The sequence below is a fragment of the Natator depressus genome, chromosome 9, assembly GCF_965152275.1.
Source record: "Natator depressus isolate rNatDep1 chromosome 9, rNatDep2.hap1, whole genome shotgun sequence".
In the NCBI taxonomy this organism is placed as follows: Eukaryota; Metazoa; Chordata; order Testudines; family Cheloniidae; genus Natator; species Natator depressus.
The window spans coordinates 752,443-764,938 of record NC_134242.1 but is presented as its reverse complement, the minus strand read 5'-3'; the positions used below and the strand labels follow the sequence as shown (position 1 = coordinate 764,938).

Sequence of the window (12,496 nt, the reverse complement as noted above, 5' to 3'; positions counted from 1 at the left end):
CGGATCATGATGTGGGTCAGGCCGGTCACAGCAAGGCCCATGTGGTGTGGGCAGGCAGGCCGGCCTCAGCAATGCCCTTGTGGGGTCATGTCACGGGATGGGCAGGGCATGGGGAGGCCTGTGGAGTGTCGCGGGGTGGGGATGCTCAGGGGGGCGCAGCATCGTGAGGTGGGAAGGGCACAGGGAACTCCTTGTAGCATGGTGTCATGATGTGGGGCAGGCAGCGCAGAGGGAGGCCTGTGAAGCACAGTGTCACTGGGCAGCGTAGGTGGATCGCGGGGAGGCCTGTGGAACATCACCGGGCAGGGCGGGTGGGCCACCAGGAGGCCCGTGGAGTGCAGTGTCGCAGGGCGGGGTGGGGTGGGGTGGGGGGGTGTCACCAGGAGGCCCATGGAGTGCGGTGTCGCAGGGCGGGGTGGGGTGGGGGAGGTGTCACCAGGAGGCCCATGGAGGGCAGAGTCACAAGGGAGGATGTGGGGGGGGGTCACCAGGAGGCCCGTGGAGTGCGGTGTCACAGGGCGGAGCGGGGTGGTGTCACCAGGAGGTCCACGGAGTGCAGTGTCGCAGGGAGGGACGGGGGGGGGTCACCATAAGGCCCATGGAGCACAGAGTTGTGGGGCAGGTGGGATGTGGAGAGGCCCGGGTGGTTGTGGTGAGTTTTATCGGGAGTAGCCCAGGAATCAGCGCTGCTTCCAAGATGCCATGGGAGACCTAGAGGATTGACTCTTCACACGGCTCTAGCACCAGCTCTGACGCAGGGTGTTTCCATTCTTATTGGAATCAGATTACTTGTGATAGTTTAGTCCAAACTAGCTCCTTAGCCCAAAGCCCGTTACCAGGGAGTTTTCACAAATGCTGCCCATTAATGCAAATTCGGAAGAAACGCTGAAGACCAGCATCTTACTACAGAAGGGCCTGACCTCAGGGGGTGCCAGGTGCTCCCAACTTCCACCAGTGTCGAACAGGTCCCACAGCCTTGGACACCTGCTCCCTGCCTGGGCTGCTATTCTCTGAGGGGCTCCATTCACCATTCCTGTACCACGCCCTCGCTGCCACCTCACACGGAAGTCAAGAGGCTGCTCTGCCATATCCCTGTTGTTTGAGGAACCCACAGAGGAAGTGCTGCAAATTAAAACAGCTGTGCCCATTTCTCTCAGCAGGACAATCTGGAGCTACAGCCCATAAAACAGAGCTGGAGAGGAAGTGTTTAATGACTTGGGCCCCGCTAACTACCATGGGGGCCAAAATGCACTGCGGGAGCTGTGAGAAGTAGCAGATATGGGGTATGGCTCCCTTGGAATGTGACCCCACCACCGTCCATTGCTGAAGGGGCAATGGAGACCTTTCAGTGACTGTAAGGTTTCTGGAAAGTGACAGCATCAGGGAAACAAGAATAAAAACCCTGTGCTCTGATAAAGCAACCAACAGCAAGCCACAAAACAGACAGGTGATAGTGATGCTTCCACATGACCTTTCCTCCAAGGATCTCAGAGCACTTTACAAGGATGGGTGAGTATTATTACATTCTTTGTACATATGGGAAACTGAGTCACAGAGTGGTAGTGTAACTTGCTCAAGGTCATGCAGCAAGCCAATGATTCCACTGGGCATTGACCCTACGTTTCCTGATTCCATGACCCCAGCTCTAACTGCTAGACAACCAATGGACCACAACCCCAAGGGGTCATGAAAGCAAGCAAGGGACGTGTGCTGTGGATGTTGCAAGGGGTTGAAAAATTTATAACAATCTCTAAAGCAAAAAAAAACTTGCTGCCCCTCTCCCTGCATAACCTTTTCCCTTCAAGGTCAAGTATTTGTCTCAACATCTAGAAACACATCCAGCTGTAAGACCTGTAGGCTTAGCATGGTTATCAGTCAGACATTTTTTATTTTTACTTTTATAGTAAGTGTAAGGAATGGTGGGGGTGATGAAAATAATTTTTTACTTTAAAGGAGGCATCACCAACCTAAAAGACTAAGAAACCCTGCACTGGATCACTCTGCCTCCTAGGCCAATACCGGTTGGGGTCAGGTTTTAACTTGTGACCAAGAGGTGAAAGTTCCTTGCTTCTGAAAATGACCAAACTGGTCATACAGAACTCGAGATAGTCAGGCTGACTGTGGGGTCAACTTAGTTCATTTATTTGCCCTCAAATGCCCTCTCTGCTCTCCACTGGTGTGCAAATCTCCTGAAATAGCCCTCCCTGTTAACAATGATTCCACATTCACTCCATCCTTCCACCTGCTGCTCCTATCCCAAGCCCGAGCACGCTGCAGTGAAAAGTGATGCAGCAGCGAAGGGTCAGCTCAAAGCACTGCATGACGCTAGTAAGAGAGGATTTACAGAGCCTTTGGATGGAAATTTTCACACAACGGCAGTTGTCCAACAGGACTTTCTTCTGCCAGGTTATGAAATATGTCAGCTGGGGTGTCTGGCCTGGCCAACTTTCCTTTCTGGTGCAATGACAGAACGTAACCTTTGCTGACACTGGGCAGCCAGGTGGGTTATGTTCGAACTGTACTGCGGGGGTTTCTGGGAGTACAGCTGTGGTCTCCAGCCATCCAAACACCTGGATACAATGGCCACCTTCAAATATTTCCTAGTCAGCTTTAAATTATCTTAAAGGAACACATAAAAGTAAAAAATATATAAAAATTCCTGCATTTAGTTTCATCTGTTATTAGTAAAATCTTCAATTGTTATATCAAAACCTGAATTGACTTGGCCCTCCCAGTTGCTCCTTTTTTTATTTTCCTCTAGGCTTGGCCCATGGAAATAGACAGGCCATGTCATTCCCCAGGCCTCCTGCACTGGGGCTACCCCAGGGGGCTGTTTGGAAGATGAAGTCAGAGCAGAAAGGTGCTGCCCGCCATTCTGGTAGCATGTTGCTCTGGTGCTCCATACTCTAGGGTCACTGGCAGTGAGTACAGAGCGTTTGGGATCCAGCTTCCTGAGGGACCCATATCTGCCCAGGGGATATCACCATAGGTGCAGGCTCCGTGGGTGCTCCGGGGCTGGAGCACCCATGGAAAAAAATAGTGGGTGCTCAGCACCCACCAATCAGCTTTCCGGGGGGCCCCACGTATCAGCTGTTCGGCAGCAGGCGGTGGGAGGAGGGGGTGGAGCGGGGGCAGGAAGAGGCGGAGTGAGGGTGGGGCCTTGGGGAAGGGGCAGAGTGGGGGCGGGGCCTCAGGGCGGAGCAGGAGTGGAGCACCCACCTGGAAAGAAGAAAGTGAGTGCCTGTGGATACCTCTACAGCTACAATTGTTGGAGACACTTAAGCTAACCACAGCCCTGGCTTAAAGCCGGGGGGCGGTGGGAGGGGGAGGAGAGTGGCCTGCTGGCCGCACATTTGCCCTGAGTTGTCTGAAGCTCTGGAAGTCTCTCCCTGCGTTGCTTTTCAACACCCCAAATATGCTACGTGGCCTCTCCCGCCAACCAAGCAGAGTTCACAAGAGCTCTGGCTGCTGCCCAGGAACTTACAGTCTACACTGATATGGCAGAACAAGTGAGTGGCACACACAGGCAGAGGAGGGTGAGTAGGACAATGATAATATCACTAGCTACCTCACTATCCCCTTCAAATCCCTCCCGCGCCCCACTTTGCTGGGGTGCCTACAAAAAACATGACATTGGTTAGACTGCTGGTGTGCAGAGCTCACTGCCTGTCATGCCAAGCAATATTCTTTCATTGTATACTTCTCCTCCTCCATCTATCTGTATCCTGTTGTCATTTGTCTTATACTGAGGCTGTAAGCTTCTTGGGGCAGGGGCTGTCACTTTGTTTTGTTTTTGTACACCTAGTGCAATGGGGTTCTGGTCCATGACTAGGACTCCTACGCACTACAGTAACACAAATAAATACATGGCAGCCATCTGTCTCAACAGACAATGGTGTAAGCACTGAAGCAGTTCAGATATTGTGTGTCATGTTACAATATCATGAGCGGTTAATAAATCGAATTCCTGAGCAACAGCAAAAAAAAATCTTATCAGCATGTGTTTGACTTTGCCTTTTGCTCTTAAGATGTGCGATGTTGAAGACGTTCCCATCTGATCTTGTATGGGAATGTACTGCCCTGGTACTAGATGAGAAAGTATGATCAAGCAGGAGAGAGAAGACTATATCAGAGTATTGGTGCCTAAACACATCCTTGTTTGACACCCCTGCAGATTTCAAAGCTGTTGGATTGATCACCGTTACACTGGATTGTAGCCTTCATGCCACCATGGAAAGATAAAGATCAGACTGAGGAGGACTGGGGGCCAGCCAATCCTCTCTAGTACTCAGAAAAGGCCCTTTCTGCTGATCAGTTTAAAGCCTTTGTTAGATTTATGAAGTCAACGTAGAGAGATTTTCCTTGTTCTTGACACTTTTCTTGCAGTTGCCTCAGTCTCAAGACCATGTTGATAGTTGATCTGTCAGGACAAAAGCCTCACTGACTCTCTGGATATACATGTTCAGCAAGAACTTGCAGTCTTTTGAGAATTACCCACACAAATGCCTTGCCAACACTAAAGAGAGAGATTCCTTTGCAGCTGCTGAAATCACTCCAATCTCCTTTGTTTTTGTTCAACATTATGATGTTGGTGTCCTTCATGTCTTGCGGTCCTCCTCCTGCCCTCAGGCAGGAAAGCAAGACATTGTGCTTAAACATATGCACAATCTGATGTGTGACCGGTTACCTCTGGCCTGAACCTTCCTAAACCAGAGTTACCTCGGAGCCTGCCTAAGCCTGGTGAGTCATCAGAAGCATCCTGTGGTAGGCCCCACACATCCAATCCACAGGTGAGGACCCACCCAGCTGATTCCAAGACAGGTATACAGGCTCCTAAGGGAAGCAGTCTCTCCAGTCTGCTCAACATCACTACCAGGCCGGGAACACACCCATTGCCTAGTAATTCTGACAGACTGCTTCTACTCCATCCAGCCCTTGATCCTGTTGCAGCCTGCTCCGGCCTTTGCCTGCTTCCATGCTAGCCAGCTCCTGTCTCAGCTGGCCGCCCAGCGAGTCTGACACCTGTCCTCCTTTCTTCTGTACTTCAGATGGAATTCCATCTTTTCCTGTAGCCATTCCTGGTGCTAGGAGGTGACTGACTTTACACACGGTTCTATATCAAGATCTTGGGTAATCTAGAGATCTCATTTAGAGCTACTTCAGAAACAGTGGTTTCACATGAACAGAATTCCTGAAAGTGTTCCACCTGGCATTGCATCTATTTGCTTCTGTCGATGATGTCTCCAATAAGAGATTCGAGTGGGATGGTTTTCTTGGCTGAAAGACCTATTGATTTGATAGTCTGTTAGGGCTTTTCCACAGCTAGCTGCTTTGACTCCGCAATGCTGAGCAAGAAATGTGGAAGTCTAAGCAAAAATATGTTTAATTTGAATTTTTTTTAAAAATGCAGAGACATTTTCATTGATCACGGCTTTAAATCAGCATGTTACAATCCCTTTAAAATGTGCCCTTCACAACCTCTAACAGAGTTAACTTAACATAGTACTCACCATCAGCAAACAGCCAGCAAAGACAGTGAATCCCTGTGCATGCAGCTGCTTTGCCAAGGCATGTCCAAAGCCTTTGTCACAGCCTGTTATTAGCACTGCCTTCCCGTCAACCTGTGCAGGGGAAGCCAACAGTTTAGAGGGAGTGGATACACTCTGTGATAGCAAGAGCTATTACAATGCTGCAGAAGCCCATTAAAATTACAATACATAGCACCGGTGCAGCTCGCAGCCCAACGAGTAGGCTTAGCACACGTCAATAGTATTTTAGTAGGGATATTGGCTACACCATATGTCAACAAGTCCTAAGTTGTTTTGAAGTTGTCCTGATTCTACCCCACCCCTTGCACTTCCATTTACACTCATGCACAGTGAGTGTGAGACATTACCAGACTCAAAACCCTCTACACATTTATATCATAGGCAGCATTTCACATCTACTGTGCACAGCTGTAAATGACACCACCAGCTGCAAGGCACAATGGGCCTGACTCTGCTGTCACACTGATTTTACACCAGTCTAACACCATTGACTTTCTCCTGGTTTACACCAGTGTAAATGAGATCAGAATGTGGGCATTTTTGTCCAGAAATGCAATGAGCTCTCTCTTGAAAATGCACTGTACAACCCATAATACATGCTTCCATTCTAACAAAAAAACCAGATTTATGTTACAATGACACTGACAACAGTTCCCTTTTTAAAAAGTAAATCAACGTAGAGAGACAGAAAAAGGCAGCAAAATTTCAGACACCAGCAACAAGAGAAGATGACACCAAAATTCCACAAAACATATTCAAACTCATCTAGTAGGCTGGACACAGCAGTTGGGAGGAGCAGTGGACTGGGACTTCAGAAACCTGGGGTCTATTCACAGCCCTGCCTCTGCCCTGCTGGGCGACCATGGACAAGTTACCGCATTGCTCTGTGCCTCAGTTTCCTCACCTGAAAAAATGGGTATAATGCTACTTATGTTGCTTGAGCTCGATGGATGAAAAAATGATATATAAGAGCTAGGTGGTATTGTTATTGCTCCCCATCAGGATGGACACAAAAGTTGCTCATGTACATGTGAAGAGCAAGTGCAAAACTAAAATAATAAGAACGACTCACAAAGATTAATCTGTGTTTAATGTATAAACAGACCTGTGAATTCTTATTCACATGTTCAAAATGAAAACAACTGGTCAGTTATTGCTGCAATATAGGAAAGATAGAATCATAAAAATGTAGGTCTGGAAGGGCCCTTGAGAAGTCACCTAGTCCAGCCCCTGCACTGAGGAAGGACCAAGTAAACCTAGACCAACCCTGTCAGGTGTATATCCAACATGTCCTTAAAACCCACCAGTGATGGGGATTCCACAACCTCCCTTGGAAGCCTCTTCCAGAGCTTAACTACCTCTGTAGTTAGAAACTTTTTCTAGTATCTAATCTAAATCTCCCTTGCTGCTGATTAAGCCCATCACTTCTTGTCCTACCTTCAGTGGACATGGAGAGCAACTGATCACTGTCCTCTGTATAAGAGCCCTCAACATATCTGAGGACAGTTATATAATCCCAGCCCCGCACCTCCAGTCTGCTTTTCTCAAGACTAAACATGCCCAGTATTTTAACCTTTCCTCATAGGGTCAGGTTTTCTAATTGTTCGATCATTTCTGTGGAATATTCTCCTTACTTAATGATATTTTAGAGTGATTCAACAGGGCATGCAAAAATACAGAATGTATGTTAGCAGATCTTTTTGATACACTGCAAAGTCCAACTTGCCACTGCATGAACACTTAATCTGGCTTTAAGGTATTCGATTGGTATTATCTTTTTTCAATGGGTGGGTACACTGATGCACAATGATTCAATGTCTTGTCTAATGTCATAAGAACAGCCATACTGGGTCAGACCAAAGGTCCATCTAGCCCTGTATCCTGTCTTCCGACTGTGACCAATGCCAGGTGCCCCAGAGGGAATGAACAGAACAGGGAATCATCAAGTGATCCATCCCCTGTTGCTCATTCCCAGCTTCTGGCAAAGAGGCTAGGGGCACCATTCCTGCCCATCCTGGCTAATAGCCATTGATGGACCTATGCGCCATGAATTTATCTAGTTCTTTTTTTGAACCCTGTTATGGTCTTGGCCTTCAAAACATCCTCTGGCAAGGAGTTCCACAGGTTGACTGTGTGTTATGTGAAAAAATACTTCCTTTTCTTTGTTTTAAACCTGCTGCCTATTAATTTCATTTGGTGGGCTCTAGTTCGTGTGTTATGAGAAGAAGTAAACAACACTTCCTTATCTACTTTCTCAATCATATCTCCCCTTAGCCATCTCTTTTCCAAGCTGAAAAGTCTCAGTCTTATTAATCTCTCCTCAGACAGAAGCCGTTCCATACCCCTGATAATTTTTGTTGCCCTTTTCTGAACCTTTTCCAATTCCAATATATCTTTTTTGAGATGGGGCGACTGCATCTGCAGACAGTATTCAAGATATGGGCGTTCCATGGATTTATATAGAGGCAACATGATATTTTCTGTCCTATTATCAATCCCTTTCTTAATTATTCCCAGCATTCTGTTCGCTTTTTTGACTGCCCTGCACACTGAGTGGATGTTTTCAGATGTTTTCAGAGAACTATCCACAATGACTCCAAGATCTTTCTTTCTTTCTCTTGTGTTATGAGAAGGAGAAAATAACACTTCCTTATTTACTTTCTCCACACCAGTCAGGATTGTATAGACCTCTATCACAGGGGTTGGCAACCTTCGGCACGCAGCCCATCAGGTTAATCCACTGGTGGGCCGCGAGACAGTTTGTTTACATTGACCATCCACAGGCACGGCCCTCTGCAGCTCCCAGTGGTCACGGTTCACCGTTCCTGACCAACGGGAGCTGTGGGAAGTGGTGGCCAGCACATCCCTGCGGCCCACCGCTTCCCGCAGTTCCCATTGGCCGGGAACAGTGAACCATGGCCACTGGGAGCTGCGGGGGGCCGTACCTGCAGACGGTCCACGTAAACAAAATGTCTCATGGCCCACCAGCAAATTACCCTGATGGGCCATGTGCCGAAGGCTGCTGACCCCTGCTCTATCGTATCCCCCCTGAGTCGTCTCTTTTCCAAGCTGAAAAGCCCAGTCTTATTAATCTCTCCTCATATGGCAGCCATTCCATGCCCCTAATAATTTTTGTTGCCCTTCTCTGCACCTTTTCCAATTTCAATAAGTCACACAGTAAGCCACTGGTAATTTTGAGAACAGAACCCAGAAGTCCTTAAACACACAATCTTGTGCTCTAACCCCTAGGACATACTCCTTCCCCCTCTGACTGAACTCCCCGTCCCCTATTCTGTTCATCATGGTACTGTCAGTTATGTGAAACAATTAAATTTAAAAGCTTAAGTGAGCCAGCAACACCAAATTGTGTGTCCTGTTTATGACTGTAATGTTCTATAGCTCTCCAAACTGAAGCTAGGGCTGTATAATATAGAGTTTGTATAGGCTTCCTTGAGGCACTATCTTTCAGGCGATGATGATATACAATAAAAAATAGTAAGAGGAAGCAATAAGGAACTTAGGTTTAAAATGTCTCTGGGGAGTGGCTTGCAACCCAATATTCCCTGTGTTACGCTACAAGAGACAGTTTCTGGAATAAGGGCCTTGCACTCTGTCCCTTCCAGATGCTCATGCTCCTATTTTTTGTTTTTGCTGATGTATGTAGCAATAATAAGGTAAGGGGCTTAATGTGGAAGAACTACAGTGTGATAAGGATCAGATCATAGACAGAAGCAGGCAGAGCAGAAACTGATAAGGGAATGAGTTACATCCCATCCTTTATCCACTGAATCATAGAAGATCAGGGTTGGAAGGGACCTCAGGAGGTCATCTAGTCCAATCCCCTGCTCAAAGCAGGACCAATTCCCAACTAACTCATCCCAGCCAGGGCTTTGTCAAGGCCGACCTTGAAAACCTCTAAGGAAGGAGATTCCACCACCTCCCTAGGTAACGCATTCCAGTGTTTCACCACCCTCCTAGTGAAAGAGGTTTTCCCAATATCCAACCTAAACTTCCCCCACTGCAACTTGAGACCATTACTCCTCGTTCTGTCATCTGCTACCACTGAGAACAGTCTAGAGCCATCCTCTTTGGAACCCACTTTCAGGTAGTTGAAAGCAGCTATCAAATCCTCCCTCACTCTTCTCTTCTGCAGACTAAACAATCCCAGTTCCCTCAGCCTCTCCTCGTAAGTCACGTGTTCCAGTCCCCTAATCATTTTTGTTGCCCTCCGCTGGACGCTTTCCAATTTTTCCACATCCTTCTTGTAGTGTGGGGCCCAAAACTGGACACAGTACTCCAGATGAGGCCTCACCAATGTCGAATAGAGGGGAACGATCACGTCCCTCGATCTGCTGGCAATGCCCCTACTTATACACCCCAAAATGCCATTGGCCTTCTTGGCAACAAGGGCACACTGTTGACTCATATCCAGCTTCTCGTCCACTGTAACCCCTAGGTCCTTCTCTGCAGAACTGCTGCCTAGCCATTCGGTCCCTAGTCTGTAGCTGTGCATTGGATTCTTCCATCCCAAGGGCAGGACTCTGCACTTGTCCTTGTTGAACCTCATCAGATTTCTTTTGGCCCAATCCTCCAATTTGTCTAGGTCCCTCTGTGTCCTATCCCTACCCTCCAGCGTTACCTACCACTCCTCCCAGCAACAATAAGCCCATAGCAACAATAAGCCCATTGAGAAGGGGTGTTTGTGATAAAGCACTAGGCTGGGACTCAGGACGTTCAATGCATGGCTCTGCCACAGATTCCCTGTGTGACCTGCGGCTAATCACTTAGTGGCTCTGTGCCTCAGTTTTCTCCATCTAAAATGGAGACAGTAGCACTGCATGGCCTCACAGGGTGCCACGAGCATAATAAATACATTAATGACTGTGAGGTATTTGGATATTACTGTGATATAGAAGTAGTTAGACGCACTGCACACACATCTCCCAGTGTTTGTGTACAAGTAATTGGTTTGTGTGAGCAAACACCATGAGCACACACACTCACACACAGTGTTGTACACCCATTCAGAGTTGTGGCTGTGCAAATGTACACCTTTCAAAACAGATCTCTGTGTAAATACCTCATGTTCCTGCTCTTTATTCCAGCTCATAGAAAGACTGCTCATAAGATATTCAAATGACCATCTCCCAAGCAGCACCCCTCAACATTTTAAAATCAGGTTAACCTAGGCCTTGTCTACACTACAGGGGAAATTCAATCTAAGCTACGCAATTTGAGTTACGTGAATAGCGTATCTCAAGTCGACGTAGCTTAGATCTGCTTACTGCTGGGTCCACGCTACGCGACATCGACGCTCTCCTGTCGATTCCCCCTCCTCTTCTCGATCCGGTGGAGTACAGGAGTCAACGGCAGAGCGATCGGCGGTCGATTTAGTGGGTCTTCACTAGACCCACTAAATCGACTGCCAATGCATTGATAGCCGCTCGTTAATCCCCAGTAAGCGTAGTCAAGCCCTGAGTGCTTGTAAATGTGAAGGTCCCACAGTCCTGAGTAGAGCAGGCAGACGCAGCATGGTTGGCAGGCAGCTCAGGAATGGGAATCCTGACACTGAGTTGCTGGAATGACCTCAGGCAAATCACTTAGCCTCTCCATGCCTCAGTTTGTCCCTCTGTGAAACGAAGATACTACTAGTTAGCTGCCGCTCAAAGGATGGTGAGGCTTCTCTCACCAATATTCGTACAGTGCTTGGAGACAGCAGGTGTTACAGAGTAACCAGTGTGTAGGTAACTCATAGTTCTGCCAGTGCACCTTGGAGCTGCTGAAATGCTGGAACACAGAACTCTTGGCTTTGTGATGGCTTTGGTGGGATGACTCAGTGATATCACGAGTGCTAGCTCACTAATCTATACGCACGGCACTGCTATATCTAGACGACATTTTCCACAAAGGCAAGTTGTGTGTCTAAGTACATTACAATAAATATTCACTTAAACCTGCACCTTCATCAACACATTTACAGTTTACTTATTTTTTTCAAAAAAGGGTCTGATTTTCTTTAAAATAAACTGAACAATTTCCACATATGCTCAAAATTAGATCCACTGATTGCAACAGAGGCAAAGTTAAGCAAAGTAGCTGGATAACCTCAGCCTTTCCAGATAATTTGAGAACCTGCACACATTCGTCTAGACTTTTTCCTATTCCCTCTCTCGCTGTCATTTGTTTTTCAAGGTCCCATTCCCTGTGAACCCATCCTTGACACCCTCCTTATTATCTGGTGCAGCATGGATTCATTTTAAGTACAAAACAAGCAGTTACAATACTGAACTTTGTCTGTTCTGACAACAAACACTTAATTTCACACTGCTTTACCAGGCACTTAAGGGCTTCTGTCCTAGTAATGGAACCGTTTCAAATGTACCATAATACTGAGGCAACTTCACAAAATATGAACCAATCTGGATTATAACTACTGAGAGACGATCCAGAGTCTGGTGACATTCCTCTGCTGAATGCTGAGCCCCCCTCTGAGTTGCTGATTTTTCTAATGTTCTTCATAATATCAATTAGCGAGTAACAGGGTGGTGCTGTTTTGAGAAGTTTCTGTGTGAAAAGAATCTCTGTTTGCTTAGGAGGTCTGCTCCCTGTGTAGGGGGGCTGGAACAATGTGTATAGTGGGGGTGTGGAGAGCCATTGGACCAAACTGTAAACCCCGTCTATGATGGAAACCACTTCAAGCCATGGGGTGCGGTGGAACCCCCAGAACGCCAAGTTCCAACACCCATGTCCCTCTGTGTATTCAGCCAGATCCACTGATCTCAGTGGCACAAATCAGATTTACTCCTCTTGGCCATGGCTAGCTGGGTTCTCCTCCTGGGGACTTTGCACACACTGCATGAAAACGCAGTGAGGATTGGGGTCTGTGAACTCCTGGCAGCAAAGGCAGAGGGGCCTATTTTATACATTTTCTGACAAGTTCATTATGT

General features: G+C 47.4%; 1 protein-coding gene across 1 annotated transcript in view; it reads right to left on the bottom strand.

Annotated features, from left to right (window-relative positions):
• LOC141993655 (D-beta-hydroxybutyrate dehydrogenase, mitochondrial-like) overlaps nt 1–12,496 on the bottom strand; it is a 42,176-nt gene that overhangs the window by 22,642 nt on the left and 7,038 nt on the right. Inside the window, exon 2 of the mRNA XM_074963199.1 lies at nt 5,511–5,621. Coding sequence (XP_074819300.1) covers nt 5,511–5,621 — 111 coding nt within the window. The remainder of the gene's footprint in view (nt 1–5,510; nt 5,622–12,496) is intronic.